This window comes from Aythya ferina, assembly GCF_964211825.1.
Source record: "Aythya ferina genome assembly, chromosome: Z".
Taxonomy (NCBI): domain Eukaryota; kingdom Metazoa; phylum Chordata; class Aves; order Anseriformes; family Anatidae; genus Aythya; species Aythya ferina.
Window position 1 is genome coordinate 13,851,150 of NC_140299.1, and position 24,747 is coordinate 13,875,896.

At 38.6% G+C, this 24,747-nt stretch overlaps 1 protein-coding gene across 4 annotated transcripts in view; it reads right to left on the reverse strand.

The window, feature by feature from the left end:
• Positions 1 to 18,805, reverse strand: part of RICTOR (RPTOR independent companion of MTOR complex 2) — a 79,659-nt gene extending 60,854 nt beyond the window's left edge. Inside the window, exons 1-3 of one of the 4 annotated variants that reach the window (XM_084503673.1) lie at positions 18,662 to 18,805; positions 18,401 to 18,448; positions 2,824 to 2,921 (exon numbers count right to left, since the gene is read on the reverse strand). In XM_084503673.1, coding sequence (XP_084359799.1) covers positions 2,824 to 2,921; positions 18,401 to 18,448; positions 18,662 to 18,710 — 195 coding nt within the window. In that variant the 5' untranslated portion in view covers positions 18,711 to 18,805. Of the gene's footprint in view, positions 1 to 2,823; positions 2,922 to 3,426; positions 3,447 to 3,974; positions 4,118 to 5,400; positions 5,968 to 18,400; positions 18,449 to 18,661 lie in introns of those variants that run through there. The other 3 variants (XM_084503674.1, XM_084503676.1, XM_084503675.1) reach the window with 3 other exon arrangements.
• Between the last annotated feature and the right edge of the window lie 5,942 nt (positions 18,806 to 24,747).

Here is a 24,747-nt window from a genome sequence, read left to right on the forward strand (position 1 = left end):
TCTGTAGATTTTTCCACGTTATTTTATCAGAAGTATACTATATATATATATATATATATATATTTTTATTCCCAACAGTACTTTCCCTGCCCATACAATAGATAACTAGGGTGACTGAGCACTGGAACGGGTTGCCTGGAGAGGTTTTGGAGTCTCCCTCCTGGGACACATATACAAAAGCTGTCTGGACACGGTCCTAAGCAACTGGCTCCAGTTTGATCTGCTTGAGCACGAGGGGAATGTTGAGCCATATGACCTTCCAAGGCCCTTTCCACCCTTAACCATTCTCCGATCCTGTGAATTCGCAGCCTTTCACACAGACCATGAAATACAAGAACTCATGGACAAATCAAGTTTATCACCACCAATATCCTCCAAGCTGAAAATACAAACATGCTCAGCAGCTAACATATCAAACATCACAAAAACCCACTGTCTACCCCACACTCCAATTTCACAAACAAGGAACTGAGACTACATCAGTTCATGGTAGTAGACTGGAGTGCAAAAAGGAAATAAAACCATCTCCCCAGTCTCCAGGCTTTCACTCTTAACCACTGGAATGAAAAACACAGAACTGTTCCAACCACCAAGGAGACAATACAGTATGTTTTGCAACTTTTATTCTATCTTCATAGCTGAATTCACAATTCAGACAAAAATAGGAACATTTTCAAAATCAAATGTACAAGTTATACATATATATTGGCCTCACTGAAATATCTGCTTTGTAAGTGCCACACATCAAGGAGTAGGATGATTACCTTGCATGTGGTCACTCTGATTTAGGATCAAAGCCCAGTTATGAATTACTGTTTGTCTCCAGAAGTCAGGGATGTGAGTTGCCTTCAGAAACTCCTCATTCCTTGCCAGTCTTCAGTTTATGAAAACCTTCCTAGCGTTTTTGAGCATATTTTCCAATTTTCACACTAGGTCACTTTAAAGAGCAGTAACATTTTTCAAATATTTAATTATGATACTATTCATTTTTTCAAAACTAATTTCTTTTAAAAGAACTTTTGGTTCATCCTTTAATTACATTATGCATTTTTACTAATTGACCACATATACAGGTACTTACTGTGTGATGATTTTCAGTAGAAAAATCAATATTGCTTTAAGACCTGTTCAAATGTTAGCATTTTGCTAGGAATCATACACCTGCAAACCTACACCCATCTCTTTCTTTGTAAGGCAACTACAGAATTTGGAGGCATCTACATTAAGTTTCCAGATCAGCACAAAAAACAAGCAGTTATGCCTCAGCCTTTTCTAGCAACTTAAAGGGGACTTAAAATAGTTCAGAATGTGAGTAACAGCAACAGCGTTTGTCAGATAACGGATGCATATGCAATAAAACAATGACAAAAAATTAGTGCAAATAAGATTCAATTCTCTGCAATTGCTTTGTACCTCCACGTACTCTGAACTCAGAAGATGAAGCACTTGCAGATTTCTTCCTAAAACACTAAAAGATAAATTGACTTGCTGTCATAACTTTGCTCTCTGTACTCACTCTTCTGCCAATTGAATCTCACACACTACCACTGAAGTGTTGTTGAATCTTACAAGTGCTTTCAACAGCCAAGAAGCATTCCTACTTCAAAGATTATTATGTATGTTTGTCCTTCTCCTATCAACTGGTTCCCCAGATCTGCTCTTGAGCATTCATTCCTTCACTTAAAATTGTGTCAGAAGTGTTACACAGCCTCCTGCTTATCCTACCCAATGAATCACATACAACAATGAATTTAAACCTTACTTTTCCCATTAAATTATCCATTACTTCCTCCTTTCCTATCTAATGCTCATTGAAGAATCCATCCTATGTCACTGGAAGTTGGGTTTCATTTCCAGGCATGTTGCCCCATCGGTGACACTATCAGCGATGCATACAATTCACCATTTTTTTCTGTGTATCAGTACATTAATTCAGGTAACATGCACACCAAAGCTCCATTGTCTCCAGCCTCTCTTACTGCAACGTACTTACTGCTACCTTACCTCAACAGCTGAAACACCATCCAGCTACAGCCTTTCACTGTGTTACAACAAACATCATTTACCTAATTCACTGCTCACCTCCCATCTTCTCTGCTCTTCTTCACCAGTTCTTCATTTGACTTCATCAAAAAACTGTCCTTACTCTCATTCTGAAAGCCTTTTGTAGTCTCTTTCCTCAGTCTATCATCTCTCACTCTACAATAAATTATTAATTCTCGCCTCCTTCAAGCTCCCAACACCTCTATCAAACTTTCAGGCAAGTATCTTTCACATTCCCATGATCTGGAAGCTTACAACTGGAAAAAGTACCTTAAGAAATCAGCCATACAGACCATTTTTAGAAATCAACCCCTTAAATCCTTTTCACTATAAAACCCATAATAGAAGTTAACAGTTCCTGTCCTAATAGTGCCCAACACAGTGAAAATCATGCTCAGTGATACAGTCCTCCTCCTTACCATAGTTTGCCAGTTTACATCAAACGTGTCTGCCATTCCTAATTCTTGCTTCAATCCTGTGGAGCTGGATTAGCTTTATTTATGCAACTTAATCTCTGAATAAGGAGATAATTCAGACTTCTAAGCACTATAACAATCCTTCCTGTAGAACCCAAATTTCAGCATGATCTTGCATTCACATATCTACTCGCCCTTGTTTACTCTTACTCTCTCACAGCACGCACTGTTCCATGTACTGTTCTATTATACATAACTGCTTCATGAATCTCCTAGACATTTGATAGAGGATATTTTATATTTGATAGAGGAATATAAAATATTTTGATATGATCACATGTTCTGACACCATTCAAGCACCTACCTTAGTAAAATTATTCAAGTGACCTAGTTTCCTCATATTTGAGACGCCTTGCAATTTGGCCACATTTTGGAGAATCTCTCTCATATTATCACAGGGTTCTGCAAAAGAAAACAGGTTATTAGTAGACAATTACAAGAATCAGAAGTCTAAACATACATTCAACATGCAGTTTCCAAAACAAAGTGCTATTTTGCTAATCTCACTTAGTTTGCAGATCACCTTCCTTCAAGACGCACCAACTGGATTTATGTCTAGAATGCAAGCTAGGTATACCTGAGTTCCCTAAAATAAGTGCTAAAGTCCATGGAGGATAGAGACTCCTACTTCAAAAGACATTTTAATCAAATATCTTAGATTTACAGTTGACAAAAGATATCCATTTAGTGACCTGAACTCCAGTCCTTAGGTGAACAGACTTACCCTTAATCCCCGTGTATTTTAAAGACAAATAGTGAACTTAAAGACAGAAGTAAAAAGACTGCAATTTACTACTATACCACATGACTTTGTCCTCTACAAATAAAGAGTCAGTAAGATTTTGGGAAGACAGGACTCTCTTCTGGTCTCCATACGAATTTCTGTCCACAAACACTGTAAACTTACTAGAGGTCTGGGAGTTTCAAGCAATATGCGAAGAAGAAGAATACTAGGTAAGCACAGTGACTGGGCACTTTTTCTCCGAACTTTCTTCCCAAGAGCCCTAATACGGAAGAACACCTTAGTATGAAAGAATATCCTAATATTACCATGCAGGATATCTTAATATGAGAGAATATTTGTATATTTTTCATTATCTAAACGAAACCCAAAGCAGAGATCAAAAAAAAAAAAACAGCTTCTCATCCCTTGTCTATACAGCAAATTAAGTTTATTACTAGTTTCTCTAGTTTAAAAACGTAAAAGAACAAAAAAATTGAAAGTTATGGGTATGAATATCCCTGGATCACAACACTTTTGAACCTATAACATATCCCCATTTATACCAAGACCCACCAGATGTAAGCCTTCTCAGAATGTTCAACCTCTATTCTCTGAAGAGCAAGCATCAACAATAACTCCAAAAAAATAAATAGAAATATTCTTGTAAAATTTAATTTTGAACATGTGGATGGATAGCTACACACAAAAGTTAAACCTCTACTGAAACTAACCTCACTATACAGACAGGAAAGACATGAGATCAGTCAGACAATCTCTGGCATATTATTGGCAAAGAACATCTCTATTTGGTTGCCTGATGCTGTGGGTGTAACTTGGAATCAAGCAGCATGTTCTCCGCAGCAAGGCAGCCAATCTGGATATGAAGAAACCAGAACATGATGACGCTACTACATCCCATGTCCCATTTCAATACCTCTGCAGCTATGACATATATTTATAATGAGGCTGCATAATTAAAACGTGCACCAAAACCATTTTATTCTACATGTGTATGCAAAGTCAGAGCAGCTTTTCTAATATTGTCCTCTTTCTGCATGGAAAAACCCTCATTCCCAGAGACACAAAAGTTTGCTGAAAACCAACTTTGTAGCGTTTAGCAGAGCAGCCAGCATTTTCCAGTTTTACTAGGAAATAAGTAATATGAAGCAAGAAGTCCAGCAACAGATCTAGAACACAACAAAAACACGTTTCTACTACTAAATTGAACTGATAATATTGATCATATTATTTTCCTCATAGTTTGATGGTATCAACAGTCCTAGCATTGTAGGAAAAAGAACATACAAACAAAAAAAGACAGGAAAGAAATACCCTCTGACAGCTTAAGACCTCAGAAAGAACTAAAATTATGGAAGCCTTTTCAGTCAAGCATGTCAGTTTAAGTCTTGGTTTTAATGTGGGAAGAGAGTTTTTTTCCAGAACGTTCTAACAAAAAGAATTGTGATATTTTAAGTTCAAGGAAGGCCATTTTCCCTCTTCTGGAAGTGTAACATATATTAGAAAAACCACAGACATTTTATTTAAATACTCTAACATAATTCATTTCTATTAAAAATAAAGCCTTCCCGGAAGATAGGCAAGCCTAACAGAACTGCATGAGTTGCAGATGTAAAAGAATTTAAACAAAACAATGTGACTTCACAGATGTAGACAGAGTCTCTTGCTATTATATACTTCCCATTAAAATGTCTTAAAAATGGAACAAATATATTCTGCATTCTCCCAAGTAATCAACACGGCTTTCTTTTAATCAAAGACCAGAGCCAGGACTGCTCATCTTCCTGCCACAAAGTCTCATTCAACTGCACTGAAAAACATAGATTAGCCCAGAAATAAAATAAAAATAAAAAAAAAAACATGGCATGCAATCCGAAACTGATCTCCTCAAAGAAGAAATATTATGCCCCTAACTTTTCATTGTCAAGCCTAACAGGACATGTTAGTGTTGATAAGGACAAACTTTTTTTTTGATGACCCCAGGTCAGACTAAAGCCACAGAGATTTCTTAGCTCTGATTAACGAGCCCTTATTCTTTACTCCTTCAGTGGCTCTTGCTTTTCTATCTGAAAAAGATAAAGAGAAGCTACTCATCATAACTTTAAGACCCTTGCAAGAATCTATTATTTCCTGACTTACCTCATTTATCACTGAGATGCTGACTCATTGTGAGTTGGCCCACAACAGCAACAAAATATCTTCACATTCTTTCCCATGGTGCTTCTGAGGGTGGAGTTGTGCAAAACGATGGAGCTGATCTTAGCGCCTTCCTCTGCTGAAAGATGCACAACCCCTTCCCTTCCTTTCTTTCCCTCTACCCTTTACGCTACTCTGTCTCTACATCAACTTCACATTAAAATGCTTCTGCATACCAATTCTGCAGAATGCTTTTTGTTCTTTTGGTTGTGTTAGTTTTCTGCTGGGTTACTGAATCAAATTGAATCCTAAACACAAACAAGCACCTGTGCACAAGCATCTTTGCCATCGAGACATTCATAAGCAGACTGGTGGAATCAGGACGCTCTTATCTAATCAATCTCTTCAGCTAAAAAGTCAGACTTCTTTTCCACCTGCACTTCTACACCTGTCTTGATTAATGCATACAAAGCCACAGTCTCATGTAGCATCTAAAAACCTGTGGATGCATACAAAATTTCCAAGCTAGACCACTTGTGATCTGCAACAACAGCTTAGCTTGCTCATCATTACTGTCTTATTTTCTACGTGTTTTCCTTTTTGGACAGCAAGCACTTCGAGGGAGCAAAATAGTTCTTTGTATCTCTATTTCACGAAACACAGTTCTTCATCCACAGCTGTTTGCACCAAGTAACATCCAGTACATTCAGTGATAATCTTCAGCATATAGGGATATTTACGTTTTAAAACCCTAGCCTCAAGAATTCAGTCATCTGTGTACCTTAAAGTAATCCATACATGCATATATATTTAAAATATCTTCAAAGTTGTTTTTGTTTGCTTCTAAACTCTCATGACCTTTTAGGGCTTGACTCATTTTTACACCCCTTCAGGACCATGACATTGTTTTTCCCCAGTGAAAATCATGATGTGTTCTGACAGATCCCATTCTCCAGAGAGAAAGCAATATCACCACAGAGCTCCCGCTACACAAAACAAACAGTGTTCCATCTAATGCAGGGATGAAACAGGACCAGCAATAGCTGTATTAGCACGAGTGATGACTCCTTTCCCCCCTACCATCCTGGCAGATATAGCAGCATTGTTGACCACATTCGCAAGGCTAGCAGCATGCCAATTCCCTGTCCTGTTATGCACATGTTAAGAACAAGCAAACAAGAACAGCGGGCTTCAGCACACAAATAATTCAGGAACTCTGAAGTCTGGCATAACAAGTTAAACTGAGGAGCATACATTTTATATGCATCACTACTGAAATGCTAGGCCAGTAGCTGAACACAGCAACTAACACACATACAGTAAACAAACTCACAAGTGAGAGACTGAGCTAGTAGCTGCTTATCACACGTACTAGAGTCACAGTGCCAAAAAGTGAGATAGGAGACTAAATTTGGCTAAAGACTTCTCTTAGAGGAGGAAGTTGTACTTCACTAAGTTAAGCATTTAATAATTGACTAAGAACAATGACACAAGAGAGATCTTCCTCTTACTGAAGGGAAGAATCACAGTATAAATGGATGACCTTGGTTAACTTACACCTCTGTTTAATAAAAAAAATCAAGATAAAAAAAACTTCAAGTCTAACCACTACACAACTGTACATTTCAAGGTTGCTTTCTATGGCTTGTTAAACTACATGCTGCAAGAATGAAGGAAACAACTAGGAACACAAATGCAATGTTCTCCTTTTCCGCTGAAACAGTCATGAGTTATCCATTAGTGAAAGCTGTTAAAATCTGTTACTTAAAGGTGCCATGCAAGCTCAGATGACAGATAATCAGTCTGCTAAAATACTTTTTTATCAATATCTGAAAGAATGGAGTGAAACACCAGTGAAAAATGCATAACCTTCCATTATGAATTTGCTGAAAAAATCAGGACAATTATGTAATCTTTCATAACATGAAGTATTTTTAATTTACATCTAATTCAAGATGTGGAAACTGCACAGAAGAAAAACAACCAAGTTCTGAGAACAATGGAAGAAAAGACAGCTACATAAGAACGAAAACTGCATGACACAGAGATCGCTTCTGAATTATTGGTATGAACACAGCAGAGACCAAACTCTGCCAGACTCAAAAAAAAACCAACAATTCGCATTCAGCCTATGATTCTCAAAAACACAGTAGTATACATTATCTAAATTATTTAAAACATTAATGTTTTCACCTGTGTAATTCTCTGTAATGTAAAGATAGTTTTTCACAAATTTGTTTAGTTACTGCTATGTTGAAAAACATAAGAGTTTTAACGCTAATTATAGAGGGTGTCTATTACTACCCTTGAATCGGTAAGGTACAATATGTGCAATATGCTTTTCACTGGTACAGCTTGATGTGTAAGTTTTACATACATTGTTTGATAAAAATTTGGAAAAAGAGAATGTATTACAAGTTTAACAACTTCAAACATCCCCTTGAAAAATAGAGATGACCAAAACCAGTGTAATGTAAGCAGCAATCTGTTGTTTCCTATACCTTTCACAGGTGAACAATACACAAAGTACTGCAGTTTAAATACAACACAGAAGACTCAGTAAACCATATTCATGAAAAGAGAAATAAAAAAACTCAGATTACTTTCACTCTTGCTGCTTAGGAAAGTTATGAATAGATAAAAGTGCCTCAGTAATACAGAAAAAAATCATCTCTTTCATGGTAGTTAAAAAGAAAAGTAAAAGAATTGTTCCTCTGCTTACATCAGTCAGGTAGAAATTAAGCTTCATATTTACAAAGTTGTCTTTTAACTAGAAAGCGATACAAGAGACAGAATATGCAGGGTAGAATCCAGGAATTGCTACAATCTCAGAGAACAAGAAGGTCTTATATTGGGACTACATTTACAAATCTAACCCTTCATATTTTACTATATTTAGATCTACACTTACACATACATCTTTCTGTAAGTAAACATGCAAGTAGAATTTAAAAACCTATTGAGACTGTATAGAATTCTCATTTGGAGATTTGTACAAAATACCATAAATTAAATGTTTTTATTTTTCCTTTTTAAAAGATTACTCAGTAGACAGAGGTCCATCAAATAACATTCTGGTGTTATACTCTACTTGAAGTGGTGAAAGCAGTTCAAAAAATGGACCACCTTCCAAATTATTTTCTTACAGTATTATTTATCTAACCAACACACTGGGATTATACATGTAGAAAAGCCATCCTAAACTTACCTTCTCACCCTTGGAACTATGTTAATTATTCCTATTGTGTGATCTTGTATGCCAGATTTGTAGACAGACTTCCTTTACTGCTAAAACTCCTGAAAAACTGGTTTTATAGTTGAAATGTTAACAACTGTCATAGCATCTAAAGCTACAATATTATCCCTCAAACAGAAGCACAGAACAAAGCTGAAGACTAGCCACATACAAAGTTTTGATCAATGGTGAGAACTTAAAATACCTTTAAACTTTAAACACAGTAAAAGATAACCAAAGACAATTCCAAAAGATAACAATGCTGATTTGAAAATTCATGTTTTTCTTTTTTAAAATTTTTTTTTTTTTTTTAGCAATTCTTTTGATGTCTTAGTATAACACATACATAAGTTTCCTCACTTAGTAGTTCTGAAAATAATTTTCAAGTTAGAACCACATAACGTACCATGATAGGTTTGGAAATTCTTCAAGTAACTTGTCAGTTTAGAGAATGAATACTTGCACTAGTCATCAAATACCAGGAAGATGCAACGTTAATGCCAAGAATCTTAGGAATCATCATTATGATGTACAATCTTCATATATTACCCCCTCTCCCCCTCAAAAGAAAGAACATTATTCCATCTTTCTACAGTATTAGACACATACCTGTAACTAGTGCACACTGTGATGATTAAAACCAAGCTGAAATTACAATCTCCTAGTATGATTCCTGTCATTACCACTTCATAGTAAAATAGAAGTATAAATTATTCTAGAATGTACGGTTAAACTCTAGAAGAACTTGTTCTAACACACCTAAGGGTTTACATATTAAGAAAAAAAGACAAAAAAGGGAAAAAGCACAAACCAATCCATAAACTGCTGGAGGCTGGGGAATGCTCCTGTGACTGCATGCCTGCCCTGTTCTCCAACTCTCTCCTACGCACCAATTAGTAGCTGTTGCCACTGGCAGACCACAAGGCTGGGGTGACCCAGTACTACTCTTGCGTTCAAAAGCAGGTAAAATCTTGGAGGACAAGCCTTTCCTAGATCTGTAATGCTGGATATGTTAGTATGGAAATCAAATCAGTATGGAAATTGAGAACATTGCATTTGAATTTGAATGGGGGATACACAGTTACTGTAATTGTTTAGAAAAGGTTACTGTAATTGTTTAGAAAATTATCCTTTGTTCTTCCAAACTCGTTTTCTTATTTCTTGCCAACAGTTCTGAACAGAAAATTCAGGCCAGTCACAATATCTATTTGCTTTAAACAAAATATACACATTGACTGCGTCACATCATGCAACTACTCTTCGGTTTGTATTTCAGGGAAATCTTTCAAAACTACTCAGGAATTCTGATTATGAATTTCTTTGAGTATTATTGAGCTCACAAGCAAGTTGGGAATACTATCAATGAGATTCAAAGAAAATATCTGAAAGGGAAGAACATGATCATATCTAAGAATGTTTCCTTATTAGCATTTTGATTATTCTCTGCATCATTTTAACTTGTTCAAGAACACCAAAACATAAATGCTATCCAGCTAAAAGGCCCTTACTGATAAAAGTTCAAGCTGTCAGTAGTTAGCCACTGTCCCCAGAAAATCCTGTTACATAAGATGCTGTGTAAGAAGCAATGGCCTAGCCCCATTATCCGTTGTAGGATCACCCAGTCTCCTGAAAAAGACACAAAGGGAAATTTGTAAAAGGGAAAGAGCGACGTAACATCTCCAAATTGAAACACTAATAAAGGTACATGCAACTGTAAGCTGCAGGTAATTCTGAAACAGCACTAACAGCAGCAGGAAACCTTTACACTGCAGTGATTGTATGACATGGTAACTACTGACCCCAAAAATCTTATGACCAGAACACCTCAAAATAGCACACAGACTGATTGAAGACTGTTGGGAACTCCAGCCCATCATGCTAGCAACAGGACAGTCCCATCTGCCCACAGTTGTGACCGTTCAAGTCTTTTGTTTTCTCCTAAAAAAATTAATTTCAGAGAAAGGACAGAAAAAGTCAATTGTATTATAAATTTTTACATATGATAAACAAGAAAATTTAAGTACAGCTTTTTAAGCACAGAGGACATCTAACTCATAGTTAGATTTTGACTCAAAGAAATCTACCTTGATGAAGTAATGGGCTAACCTACAGAATGAGCTGGAAACACCACATTTATGGAAACAGGGCAACAGCAACATTTTTTCCATTTCTTTCTTTGAATTTCAAGAAAAAAATTCCATTCAGTCTATCCATGAAAATCACATATGGTTTGCATAAAGGAGATAAACACATTTATAAATTCGCTAGATATGAGGTTGCTAAAGCTAATTTCTGATATCAGTAGTGTTCAGAAGGTAATAAAGGGAAAAGACAGAATATAGGTTTGCTCATTTTTTTTTACAGTGCGAATTGTACTGCAACATACTTGCCTCCGTACATTTTTATATGAAGAGATTAACAAAATTATTCTTTGGTACTATTCCACTGTAATTATACATTTTCTATAGATCAAGACCATATTGTTTTGTTTCAAATACCTTTTGTCTACGCACAACTAATCTCCCACTAAACATCCTGTAGTCTTAAATCTGCAGCTGTAGTTCATTTCACAACCATTAAATTCCATGTCAATTAGGTATACAGATGTACCACCTTCATTTTATCCAGAAGTGCTACCTGTCCCTAGCCGCTTCAGATACAGGTTGATAACTATCCTATTTCATCTTTGCCATTTTGCCATCCTGTTGGTCTTAGGCTCACATGGACAATCTTAGGCTCACATGGACAATCTTATTCAAAGTATCACTAATAAGCAGCATGAAATTGTTAACTAAACATTTCTTCAGTGGAAATAGAATTCAGAATCTTTATGCTTTTTATTTTACACCTTGGACAATTAAATATCTTCAATTTCCACAAGGAAAAAAAAAAAAAAAGGAAAAATGCTAAATCACTTCAGCATTTGAGAAGCTGCTAGCTACCTGAACAAAAGATCAGATACAACAAAAACAGTAATAAGTAGAATCAGAGGATCATTAAGGTTGGAAAAGACCTCCAAGATCATCTTATCATTCCCCTACCACCAATGTCACCACCAAACCACGTCCAACTTTTCCTTAAACACCCCCAGGGACGGTGACAAGAAAATCACACCTTTTAGAAAACTTTCATAAAAGCTCTGTCACTCAGCCTAAGGTATGGATGAACTACTTGGATTCCAAGAACACTGCCACAATTTGTGGAAGACACTTCCTCATAATATTTAATTACCTAAATATATTCAAGCCACTGTTTAGATGTAGCTTGCTACACACCGATGAACGTAAGAGAAACAAAACAAAGCCAGTCTTACACAGCTATAAAAATTCAGTTATGCAACTAAGAAAATGCAACTATTAGGGGGGGGTTGTTCTTTTTTGGTCTTTTTTTCTTTTTTTTTAACATCTTTACCAGCATTTCTTCTCTTCATCAGCTGCAAGGACTTGGTAAATACACTCTTCATTAATCATGTTCCTAAGTTCTGCTAACTTCTACTTTTCGTCTGACCAATTCTACCCAAATTTTCCATCACCACAGCAAAAGGTTGGCAAATGAAAAAACCTACTTGTGCAGTATGCATAAATATACTAATATTGGAGATCACTAAGCTACAATAACGCAAAATATATTTCATTATGAAAGTTCTCAGTGCCCCAGTTGAAGCAATTTGTCAGCTATCAGCCAGCACTGGTTTCACAGCAGTACAGCACCTTCCTTTCTGTATCAGGACGTACCATGTGAGTGTTGCTGTACGCAGTGACCTGTGTTATGGTACAAGCACCTGCCCACCTGCATGCCATAAAGCACACTTCCAATGTAAAACACACCCCTTATTTTATGCAATCCATTGTGTAGTCAAAGCCTCATGTCACATGCTTATTTCTTAGTTGTACAAAAATAGTTGTTTTTTAGATGGATAGCTCATGTCATTAAAAAAAAAAAACAACACGTCACAGGTAAGAGTCCCATTTAGTCTGAAAGATAAAACACAACCAATTCTTCATCGCATTCCTAAAACCAGTCAGCCATGATTTCAACATCAACTCTCAAGCCATTCTGAAAATTACCCAAACCTTACTTTCCTTCAATGTTTGGATCTGGATGGGTCTAACCAGTTAGTTTGTAAACAGGTGTTTTTCAGTATAACCAACTATCGCACTTCCTCCCACTTTTAAAACTCTACCTGATGTTGAGCATCTCTTACATGCTGGTAGGTAAAAATTTTCTGGTTTCCCAGCTAATTGGCAAAGTATGTTGGAAGATTCCAAGATTGGGCAGAAGTCTGATGCATTTCTTTCTGGAAAGGCTATCATTGACTTAGCTTCCTTATTTACTGTAATTATGATTAAGGGTGTGTGTTTCTTTACATAGCATCTACCCTGGATGAACTCTGACAAAAAAAATCCCGAAAATTCTAACAAGAGAGAAGCAGAAATTAAGAGATTTTGGTATTTTGACATTTTGCAAGATTCAAATGACCAGATCAAAAAGAGAAAAAAAAAAAAAAAAAAAAAACAGAAAATTGTAATGTGAAAACACAGCATTGCTTAAACACCTAAGAGCTTATTTATACTGATCCAAATCCCCAAACAACCCCTTTTGTCAAATATAAAAAGAAACCACAAAATATTAGAATGGCAGTTTTAGTTTTTGCCCTTCAGAAGAAAAGTGCTGACATTTGTTGACAAACCTGAACCACTGCAGGAAAAAAAATATATAAAAATCCACCCATTAAAAAAAAAAAAGTTGCCATACATAAAACTTTTAAAGAAACATGAGCACAGATTTTGAAAGACATGACAGTGCCCAGCTCCTACAGATACTTTAATGGTGAGTAAGGGGTTAAAGTTGCCTTTTTATGGGATTTTCACCTCTTTAAATATCTAGTTCCTGTTTTCAAGAAATGAAAGTGAAAATACTGTAAGCACATACCATTTTAGTAGTTCTGAAAAGTCTTAAGACTGTAAAAGAAGTAATAATCTAGAAAACATAGCCAGAGGTATGCAAATGTTATTAATATAACCAGGCTAGTATGCTTTACAATTCAAAAATAATGCCGATTTAAAGCACAAGTGCAGATAGAAAAGCTAAGTGTATGCCTTAATTTTGGAGTGCATATACTGAGCTCCTCTAACTTGCTTTTAAAACCTACCAAAAGGTAGGTTTTGCCCAAAAAGTTGGCAGGCCACCATCAGCAATCATGTACCCCTTGGAGTCCAGAAAGTTAAAAAAAAAAAAAAAAAAAAAAAAAAAAGATCAATATTCAAGAATAATTGCAACAGAGAATTTCTCAGACAGCAAGGCAAGTAAGATGTAAGACTTCAGCTGTTTTTCAAGTTGACTATCTGCATCCTAGAACAACTGAATAAAAAAAAAAAACGCTTGCTAAATATCTTCTTGCTCCTATCACGGCTTCTGTTACAGATTCACAAAGAAGGAAGTAAAACAGTGCTGTGTGATTTGCTCTAACAGAAGTTACCTGTTACAGTTAACCATCACAACCATGGTATACAGTGAAGGAAGAGGTCAAGTTGCCCACACATTTTGTTTATTTGGATATTTTTAAAACAATATTTCTATGGGGCAGAGGAGCCCCACTTCCTCCTATTTTTGTGATGGATCACCTATCACAAGAGCATGCAAAGAAGAACCTGAAGTCGTTCTGTAACAGTCCTGCCACCAGCGTGGAACACTCACTGCCTTTGAGCCACCAAGAGAGCACACACCCACCAGAATCTCTGCATCCTCGCTAGTGCCTTGTTACAAGGACTCCAAATATTTCCCCCCCCCCCCATGACTTGAACTCTCAGTATTAGACAGGTGCGCAACATTCCTCCCTGCTTCTTACTGATGAAGGAAGTTGGAAATGGAGTGGTCACCAAATCTCAAGCTGAATTTGGAAACAAAATTCATCTAGCCTTCTTTGACTATCCCTCAAATAACCCTTGAAAATGCCCAACATTTTTGTGGGCTGTAAACTGCAAATAGCCTCCTGAGACATTTGCCCTGCATGCAATGCACTGCAATTTGCCATGTGGGCACAGGGAATCAAATACAACATGGTTTAAAGTGATGTAAGCACAGTAAGAAAAGCAGTATAGTTGTGAAGTTAAGCAGAACTTGTGTATCTATGTGTTAGAAGCAAACAATGCATAAGTAAGAAAAAAAGGAAAAAGTTTTTTTTTTTCTCCTAACACTGGGCCAAACTCATTCTTGAGGAGGAAAAAAGCCAGTTCTCAGCTACTTCATTCATATTTGTCTCCTGCTGTAAATAAGAGACTTCACATTTGCAGAACAGAGAACTGGATGTACAAAGAGCTGCTAAATCAAAGTAGTGTCTTGCAACATCGGTTAATTAATAATAAATGAAACTATCAATGCTGAAGATAGGTACCTTTCAATTAATTAAAAAGCACAATAACAAAAAGTGAAGACCATTACCCTCAGAAAGAAGGAAATTGAGATGTATAGTCACAAACTGCACTTGTCCTCATCCACCATCAGCAGTTCTATTTGCACCCTTGTTTATCTCAAGTACTTTAGTAAATAAACTAGATAGCTCCTAATAGGCAATGCAGAGTCAGAACTACAGGAATACAAAAAAAAAACAAAAAAAAAAAAACCACACAACCACCACCAACCCTAAACCAAAAAAGAAATACACCAAGAAACAGGGATCTCTTGACGGAAGGACATTTAAAGGTGTCTGCCTACAGATAAGGCACTGCCTGCAGTTCTCCTCACCCAGGCCCTCGCAGCTCACAGCCAGCAGCAGAAACACCAGCAAGGCAAGGGTGTAGGTCACCTAACAGGATAATTTGTTACTGAAGCAGTAACAAATTTGCAAAATCAGTTGGTAAGCATACTCGGTTACAGACAGGAGCAAAGAACTTTGCAGCAAACCAAGCGTGGATTACACAAGCCTTTCACAGTGCCTAGGGCTCTGGGAGGTATACGAGCTCTGCAGCTCAGCTTGGAATCCCTGCAAAATAGTCAGAACCAAGATGAATTTTGCTAAAAGCACAGCATACTTGCAGCATGGTTATGTACACAGCCACAACCGGACTCAAAGCAAGAATTCCTAGCAAATGTGATAACTCGGTAAATAATTCCAATTGTCCTCTCTGGCCTTAAGAAGTTATGAGCTTGATTTCAGGAGTCTAATTAAACCAGTATGCCTCATCCCATTGCTAATTCCTTCCAGATGACTGCAATGGGAGTTGCGCTGGTGGTGAATCTGTCCTTCTTTTCCTCTTCTGTTCTATTCTGAGCAGGTAATATAACACAAGGCCAAAATCTGAGCACGATGAATCCCAGTTAACAATTTTAATTTCATAACCAACAGAAGACATGATGTATAGACTTAAATAGTCAAAATGACCAGTCCAACACTTATCTTTAGTATTTTTTTACTGTACCAACATTACTAACTGTACCAATGTTATGTCCAACATACACTCATGTTGGGGACAATTTTTCTGGAGCTGATCATGTTTTCAGAAAACTAATTTTCTAGGGAGAAAAGGTTAAGAGAATTATTGTCCCAAAATAAGATTTATCCAAGAATCATATTAAAAGACAATGCACAGCCTGGGCTGAGCAGCTAAAAAGTTTCAAAAACGAACAAAACCCATAAAACAACTAACTTTACATTAATATTTCTAACCAGGCTGGTCTTCTACAGAGACTTCACACATGCAGTGCACCGTAAAATAAAACACCCTTCATAAACTTTATTACATGGCTTTTGAAAATGCAGAGCATTAAAAAGCTCCAAAGAGGGAACTCCTGCTGTAGCAGGCGTGGTAAAAACACATAAGAGAACAACAAGATGAGTTCTGGGAAAACATAAGCAACCCTCAAAGAGCAGTGAGGGGCAAACATGAAGCAGAGAAAGGTGCATCAGCTCTACATACAGCAAGGCGCTCCCGGAATCTTACTGCACAGTAAGCCAGGAAGAAGTAGGAACTAAAGCAGCACAAACAAGGCTAGCATCCTCCCTGCATCTATTATTAGTTCTAAAATACTTAATAACAGCACTAGCCTCTTGCACAGTCCACAGCTGTGGACTACTGAAGGCCTGACTTGTATATTAAGTCATTTTTGTCTAACCGTCACTAAATGAGAACCTGCCTAAAACAAGGCAATACCCATTTAATTTCATGTATTCGTAACAGAGACCACTGCAGCTAGAAGCATATGGCTGAGGCATTGTTTCTGGCAATTCTGTACTTCGCCCAACACAGATATTCTAGATTAATCAACACAAAATTCAGTTGTCAGGGGGAAACAAGAAAACAATAGAATTATCTTTTAAGATACTGAAAACGTGAGCCTTATGAAAAACTATGTGATTGGCTCAACATAGTGAATCAAAACAGGGTATTACTAGTACAAAATTAGTGTAACAATTTAAAATATTTTAACTAATTGCTTATGTAACTATAGTAACAGTTGAAAAAAATAAATGTTCATTGTGATTGTGTGTTCAGTGGGGAAATCAAGTTATCATCTAGCTTAGTTAATGCCATGCTGAGACATTTTTTATTTTATTTTTTTTCCTTTAAAATTCTCTATCCAATTACTGATCGGACAGTTACAGTTTCTCCAACAAAAAAATACACACAGGATTTTTGACAGGGGGTACATAACTAAAAGTAAAGCTGTACCTTACGTAATTGTGACTACCATACTAATTTTTTTTTGTTTGTTTGTTTTTTAACTGGCTCTACACAATGCAAAACATTTTTTTCATTTCTTTAAGAACTGATTTTGCATCTTAACTGAGACTTTTTTTTTTTTACAACAGGATATATGAGGTAGTTACAATGCTGTTACTACAGGTCTCATGGGATTAGTAGGTGGCTTAAAACACCTCATAGGAAAAAAAAATAAATCAATCTCAATGACAGTCACCTTTTGAATTCTGACTAAAAGATTTCAAACAGACCACATCTAAACATCACTACTCCAACATTTAAATTTTGTGTATTGTTCTGTCACATCAGAACAATTTAGCACTACACAATGTAAAAAAAAAAAAAAGGTTACTAAACACATTCATTAAAACCCCGATTCTGTAAGTTTCATAAACAGATAACACTACTTACAGTAATAGCTGTGTCATGTGTCTGAACTGTTAAGGCCTTTGTCCTGCATTTCGTTGACGAAGTTTCACTCGTTTTTATTTTTAAAGGCACAAAAGCAACCATGTGCATGTGGAGATGGGGTGGGAGGACAGAAAGAAACCTGTTTCCTTTAAACTGAAAACAACTCGGAGCGTTTCCCCAAGAACTAGAACACATTTGTAAATAAGATATATGTACGCAGAGACAGTTTCCAGCCCAAGGTGAAACCGCTCAAGAACAAAACTCCGAAAACAGATTGTACTGGGGGAAAAAAAAAAAAAAAAAAGGATCGGAGGTGGAATCGGCGAGGCGCAGCCTAATCCCGAGGCGAAAGCGCTACCGCCACCGCTGACACTCGCGCTTCCCCCACGCCCCGCAGCCCGCTTTCGCTTCAGCGACCCCGCCGCCGCTCCGCCCGGTCCCTCGCAGCGCCCCGCACCCCCTGCGGCCCCGCACCGGCCGCCTCGCCCCCTGCCTGCCCCCGCACGGCCGGGCGGCGGCCCCGGGGCGAGGCTCCCACCGGCGGGCAGGCCTCCGCCTTCCTCCTCCTCCTCCTCCTCCTCCTCCTCCTCCTCCTGCTGCTGCTGCTGCAGCTCGGAGGAGGCGGCGGCGCCCCCCGGCCCTGTCCCTGTCCCCGTACCTCGGCTGAGATCCAGCGGGACGTTCTCCTCGCCGCTGTCGTTGCGACCTGCGGGACGGGGGAGAAAGAGAGCGCGTCAGGATGGCGGGGAGGGCAGGGGAGGGGCGGGGTGGGGGCAGCGGGCAACCGGCGGCGGGGGGTGAGGTGAGACACAACGGGGGCCGCTGGGGGCCGAGCCCCCCTTCCTTCCTTCCTTCCTTCCTTCCTTGCCCCGCCGCCGCCGCCGCTGCTGCCGCCGCCGCCGCCGCGCGGGGCCCTCACCTCGGATGCGGAGGTGCCTCAGCGAGCGGGCGCGGAGGCTGACCGCCATGTTCGCGGCCCCGCAGTCACAACACCGGAAACCTCGCCCGATCTCGCGAGGAGACGCCCGGCGGGACGGGACGGCGCGGGGCGACGCCGCCGCCGCTGCTGCCGCCGCCGCTGCCGCCTCCCTCCCGCCCTCCGCCCGCCTCGCCAGAAGCCCCGCCCCCTCCCTGCCGAGAGGACACGCCCCCCCGAGGCACCGCCCTCGCCCTCAGAGAGGCCACGCCCCCTCTCGCACAGACTGCCCCCCCGCCCCCGCCCCGCGAGGAGGTTGCTCTAACGGGCTCCTTCGCTTCAAACAAACGCGTTTATTTTACCTACTTTCTGACCTCAGTTTTTGCTTATGAAGTAAGAAAGCGATGTTCTCGAAGGACCGAGGTTCCCAAAAACAAAAGATCTAAATAGTAGCCTATCACCCGTCCATAGCACAGGACCGTAACGAACTGGCAGTAACAGTTTCGTCAGCCTCCCTCAGGGCTGATGGCCAAAATTTCACGTCCAGGGAGCCCGTGCCTACCTAAAAATGCTAAACGAGCTGCTGCTTCTGCTGGTAGTACTGTACCCCGTTTCTAAAAACGCTAGTAGGACTAATTAATTTCACATTAAAAAAAAATTGAAGCACCTCTGAGTGTCGGCCCTGTTTTAATCTTCTGGCTTGGATTTGAGCTTGCAATCTGCATGTGAAATGTTTTGGATCCTCACACTCAATGCTGGTGCCATACAGCACTTAGTTCTTCCCTTACAGATAAGATAGACGTAGTCAGAGAGACACGCTGTATTTTGAGGGAATCACAGCATCTTCCAAAAAGAGAGCAAGAAAGGAGCAATGTGTAAACTCTAAGGTACTCTTTTAATCTTGTTCCTGCTGACAGAAAACACCGTTTAATAATCAAAATGTTTCACTTAACCCTTTGGGCAACATCTCTCTCTCACTTACATTTAACTTATACAGATACAATTCAGCTTGTCTATGATACCGACATGCAAAATAATGTCATGACATCACTTATAAGTGGAAACCTACAAAGGTGTATTGAAGATAATTTGGGGTTTAACTAATATTTGCCACGACTGGAAAAAAAAAAAAAAAAAAAAAAAAAAGTATTTTAAAATGTCTATGGTGACATGAAAAATAGCAGGTATGAGCTAGCTTTGACTACCGGTTAGGTAGGAGCTCTCCACAATAAATAAAAATAAATAAATAATAATAATAATTTTAAAAAGTGTGTTGCAAAAGTGAGCCTGGCCTCTAAAATATAATGGCCATAACTAGTATGAAGAGTCTGTTAATAAACTTTATAAAAACTTTAATCAAGCAATGCTGATAAGAAGTTAGCCTAGTAAAGTCAGCTGAGCTACGGTGGTTTGGGCTTGTTGAGCACTTTATCTTACCCAAGTGTATTTGTAACAATATTCCTTAATTTTCAGTATCATAAAATCAGCTTTAAATAGATGTTAGATCCTGAATGGCAGTGGGATGAAGAGAAAGTGAAAATCTAGTGAATTAAAAGAAAAAGGTTTGAAAAAAAAATTGCTTCTTTTGCTGTCTCTATACTGTTAGCAAGACTTTTGCAATCATTCTTTCTTTTTCTTCATGTGAAACCCACCAGACAGCTTAAGAAAGGATAAAATCTGAGCTCTATTTTCTACTGTTAAGAAAAATAGTCAATGCAGATATAAAGCAGATGGAATAAAGAAACAATCACACATTGAACAAAGTATCTTAAAGGTGGATTGGTGGCCAAAATGTCTGCTCCCTGGCGCTGTTTTAAGTGACTATGTTGAGCACAGCCATGCTGCTGGGGCTCCAGCTGGTTATGGGTAAGGGGCGGACAGACTGCTCAGACTGGGCTGGTACAGGAAATGAGTGAAGGCACCACAAGATTTAGGTAGATGCTGAACATTTTCTGGTGAAATTTTAAGCTGCAAATGTAAAGCTCCACAGCCTGCTTGGTTTTGATCTAGATTTATAAATTTTGGTCTCATGTTCCCCAAGCTGCTTGGAGAAAAAGCATGGGACATTTTGGTGTTTGCTCCCTAGGGAGGCTTTTTTTTCCCACTGGATTTGCTTTTTGAGGTGATTGCTTGCCTGCTGAATGTGGTGTATTCCTAATACATTCCTATGCTAGTTTTTTCAAATACAGTCCAACAGGTGTATTTCTACATATATTGTTATGGAAAAGGAGTTCTATAAATAATGTTTTAGGTTACACAAAAATAAAACACAAAACAATAATTAAATTAACAGTAATACAGTTTGCAAAAGCAAAATGATTTGACTAAAGAAAAGACAACTCCTAACGAAATGTTTAACTCAGTAAACTCATTCCTGGAGTTGCTCTGATTTTGAAAACCAATGCAATCTAAGTTAATTCATGAATGTGGTGCCAATTAAATCCATATAGAAATAAAAATCATTAATAAAATCTCAAATGACTGCAACTGGGTAAAAAAGTTAATATTTCTTAAGTGTACAGTAATGGAAACAATTAGAAAATGAACACAGAACACATGGCAGAAAATGATGTAAGAGCGTTAATAAGTAGCATACTAAAGCAACAGTGACCAGCTGCAGAATAACAGCATGTCAAGCGATGCAACAAGTCTTCCTGATTAACTGGACATGTTGCTAACTAGATGGTTAATTAGTGAATTAGTGTAACCTCACATTTAGGCACCCATTCATGTCAGATTTTTCACAGCATTCTGTGCTGAGTAATCCTATTGAAGCTGTGAAAAGCAACAGGTGTTCAGTTGGCGTATGGTTAGCATATTAATTAAACCTGAGTAAAAAAAAAAAAATAAAAAACACACAGCTGCTGAGTGTTTCAGTCAAAATAAACTCTAGTTATAGGGCTGAAGCCCTATACTTACATGTATAATTTATCATTACTCAATTTAAAATCTATAGGGCAGCAGATATATTTATTTATATATTTATATATTCATTTATTTTAAGTTTTCATTGCTCTTTTCTGAAACTGAAGAAGCCCACAAACATTTTCTTTGGGCTTTCACTGTAAAAGACTTGCTGTCATTTTAACAGCAGTACTATTATATGTTGTGCTATCCACTGGGAAATATTTGAATGTATTTAAAATTGATCTATTTATTTTTATTTAAGCTGTATGCAGTAAGATTTACTTATATACAGCATTTGAACTTAACTACTGAAAAAAACCTCTTCCAAACACAGAAGGAAGGTATGTTTGGCTGGATTATAAATGCTATGGGAAAAACAGCCTAGAATACAAAATACAAGAATTGTTAAGTCTTCTCAGTGGTCAGTGAGTCATAAAACCTCTGATGGTGTCACCCACAGAGTGGGTCCAAAAATGGGCATTTAGACAGAGCAGCTTTTAAAAACGAGACAAAAGTGCAAGTGCCAGGAGGGGAATGCAGAAGTAGGGGAAGGGTTCAAGAGGATGAAAAGAGAAAGGGTGAAAAAAAAAAAAAAAAAAAAAAAAAAAAAAAAGCAGGAGAGTCAGGGAACCAAAGGACAGAACACCACAGTCAGAGGATCAAGGAAAAGAGGAATAACCATGAGGAAGAGGAAGCAATTGAGCAAGTGAGTGGAAACATACAGAGAGTATCCCAGGTCGTTAAAGAGGGCAGTCACTCCAAAACCCAGAATGTCTTCAGGTAGATAAAGAAAGAAGAAGCTGAGCTTACCTGTGTGAGCTGGGTAGTGTACTGGGGCAGGAGCATGCGAAGGAGGCCAAGACACAGGAGAAGGAAAGGGCTCATGGCAGGGTGTCCCTTCAGCTAGCACGCAGAGGGGATAGGAGCCCCGCACCCTGTTCCTGGGCTTCGGGTGCATTTTCCAGCACATGCATGCGCAAATGAAGGAGCAGGCAGCTTTTCCTGCTAAGAACTTGAAAATCAGGAATCAGGCCAAAAAAAGAATTAAAACCAGGAAAAAAAGCCAGTGCTGATTTTTCTTTTCTTTGTCAGTCTCATGATGCCTGAGCTGTAGGATTTTACGATTTTACTGAAGTAATGCAAATTGCAATGTGTTTCTTAAAACCTTCAGTATCCACCTAATTCACATTTCATTCATGTACATGTTGACATTTTGCATGCTTCCTTGCCACCTAATGGTGAACATATTAAGATTAAGCAGTGCTTCTATGTGCATTAAGAAAGAAAATAAACTTTCCTATATTCTTTTCATCTAGGCCCATGATATAAAAGCTTTGAGGAGGAAACTCTATATATTCAAAACCAGCTTAACCTTCTCTCTCAAAATGCTTTAGAAGGAGGCAGAAAATTTAACAAATTCTATGTATGTTCAGGAGCCAGCTAGCTAGAATTAAGCACATAAAATAAAAGCTATGTGAGCTCATTGCAATTTTGCTCCACCCAGGCAAAAGAAGGGGAGCTGGGGCTGTCATGGTGCTGCAGGCAGCATTCTGCAGTGCTGCAGCAGAGCTGGGTGGCAGGGGATGTCTCCCAGCCAGCACAGGTGCTAGAAGTGCTTGGGATGGGCAGTCCTTCAGGGGGACCACTACCTTGCTCCCTTAGTAGTCAAGGTGGAGGGCCGTGCTGCTTTTCCGGATTAATGGCTTCTGAGGAATAAGTGAATATTCTCCGAACGTGTCCGGGTGTCTCAGCCTGGCATGTCCCCAGACCATGCACATGTAGGGGAGTAATTCTGGGCAAAGCCGTACAGATGACTCAAAACCATGCCAGCAAACTTGGAGTTAACATGGGACTCATGAGAAAGAAAATGTTGTAAGCAGAGGGAATAAAGCAGACCATCCAAATCTATAATTTGTCCCCATTGTTTCTTACATTCCACAATATCATCTATACTATTATTTTCATCAATTTTAATTAGTACCCCCCTATTACTGTAAACTTGGATTAAAAATATAAATTTTTGAATGTTTATACTTTTGAAGCATAATGTGGTTTATGTTTAACCACAGGTAGTAAGGAAAACAAAAGCACTAAAAATGTCATTAATCTAGCTTTAACAGTTTGCATTTCTACACAGAACTGTGGATATCTGCCACAGATTTTTCTGTTTGTGCCTTCCTTTCATACACTAACATAAAATATTTTATTTGTCTCACAAGATAAATCCATTCCTATTTGTGGAAATCAGAGATATCCTTGTGATGAATACCATGAGACGCTAATACTTCTGGGTGCAGCAGGACTGCGGAAGATTTGCACTAAAGAAAGGAGTGGCAAGAAACTGAATGAACAGAGCTGAACAACTGCCTTTTCTATTAACTCTCCTCCAGCCCATGCACTAAATGAGGCGGGGATCCTGTGGAAAAAACTCCTGAGCCATCCGGTAATTACAGGCTGCACACACATTTAAAGACACATCCACAGAGGCAGGCAGGACTGAGGCCGCGCAAATACAAACTCATTTCTTGCCCTCTGTAGTATCCAGGAGCTTCACTCAGTAGTGAGACTGTCTGTGAAAAAGCCTTTCCACGTCGGATGGTCTGTGGCTGCTATTCAGAAGTCATAAGACTCCTTTTACAGATCCATCTGTTTCCTGAGAAGTTACTTTATTTGCCATAAAATGCATACACAGAGATGCACACAAGCATGCATGCATGCACCCATTTTAGTCGTAAAGCAATGTAATGCTAAGGACTAATCCTTAGCTCAGTGAATCTGGACCCCTACGCTGAACTTCCTTCCTCATAATATAGCACCAGTCTTTGCTGTTGAGGTGGATTATGCAAGCAGATCACACATAGAGGAGTGCTTTGTTACCACCAAGGGAGGAGTAGCCAAGGGATCTGCAATTATGAGGATCGAAAATATAAACCTCTTAACACAGGAATGCACAGGAGATCAGTGGCATTCCTGCAGCCCAGGAAAAGGCCTGTGGTCAAAGCAGGGAAAATGTTCTAAAGCTGCTGAACCAGAGTCCTTTTCACCCTCCCACTTTTTGTTTTGCTTACCCTGTTTACCAGGGCACCATAGAGGTACAACATGGATGGAAACCAGTAGTATTTAACTTGACTGGGGCGTCCATACCAGAATATGCTATTTATGTCAATATTTTGCTGTTTTCA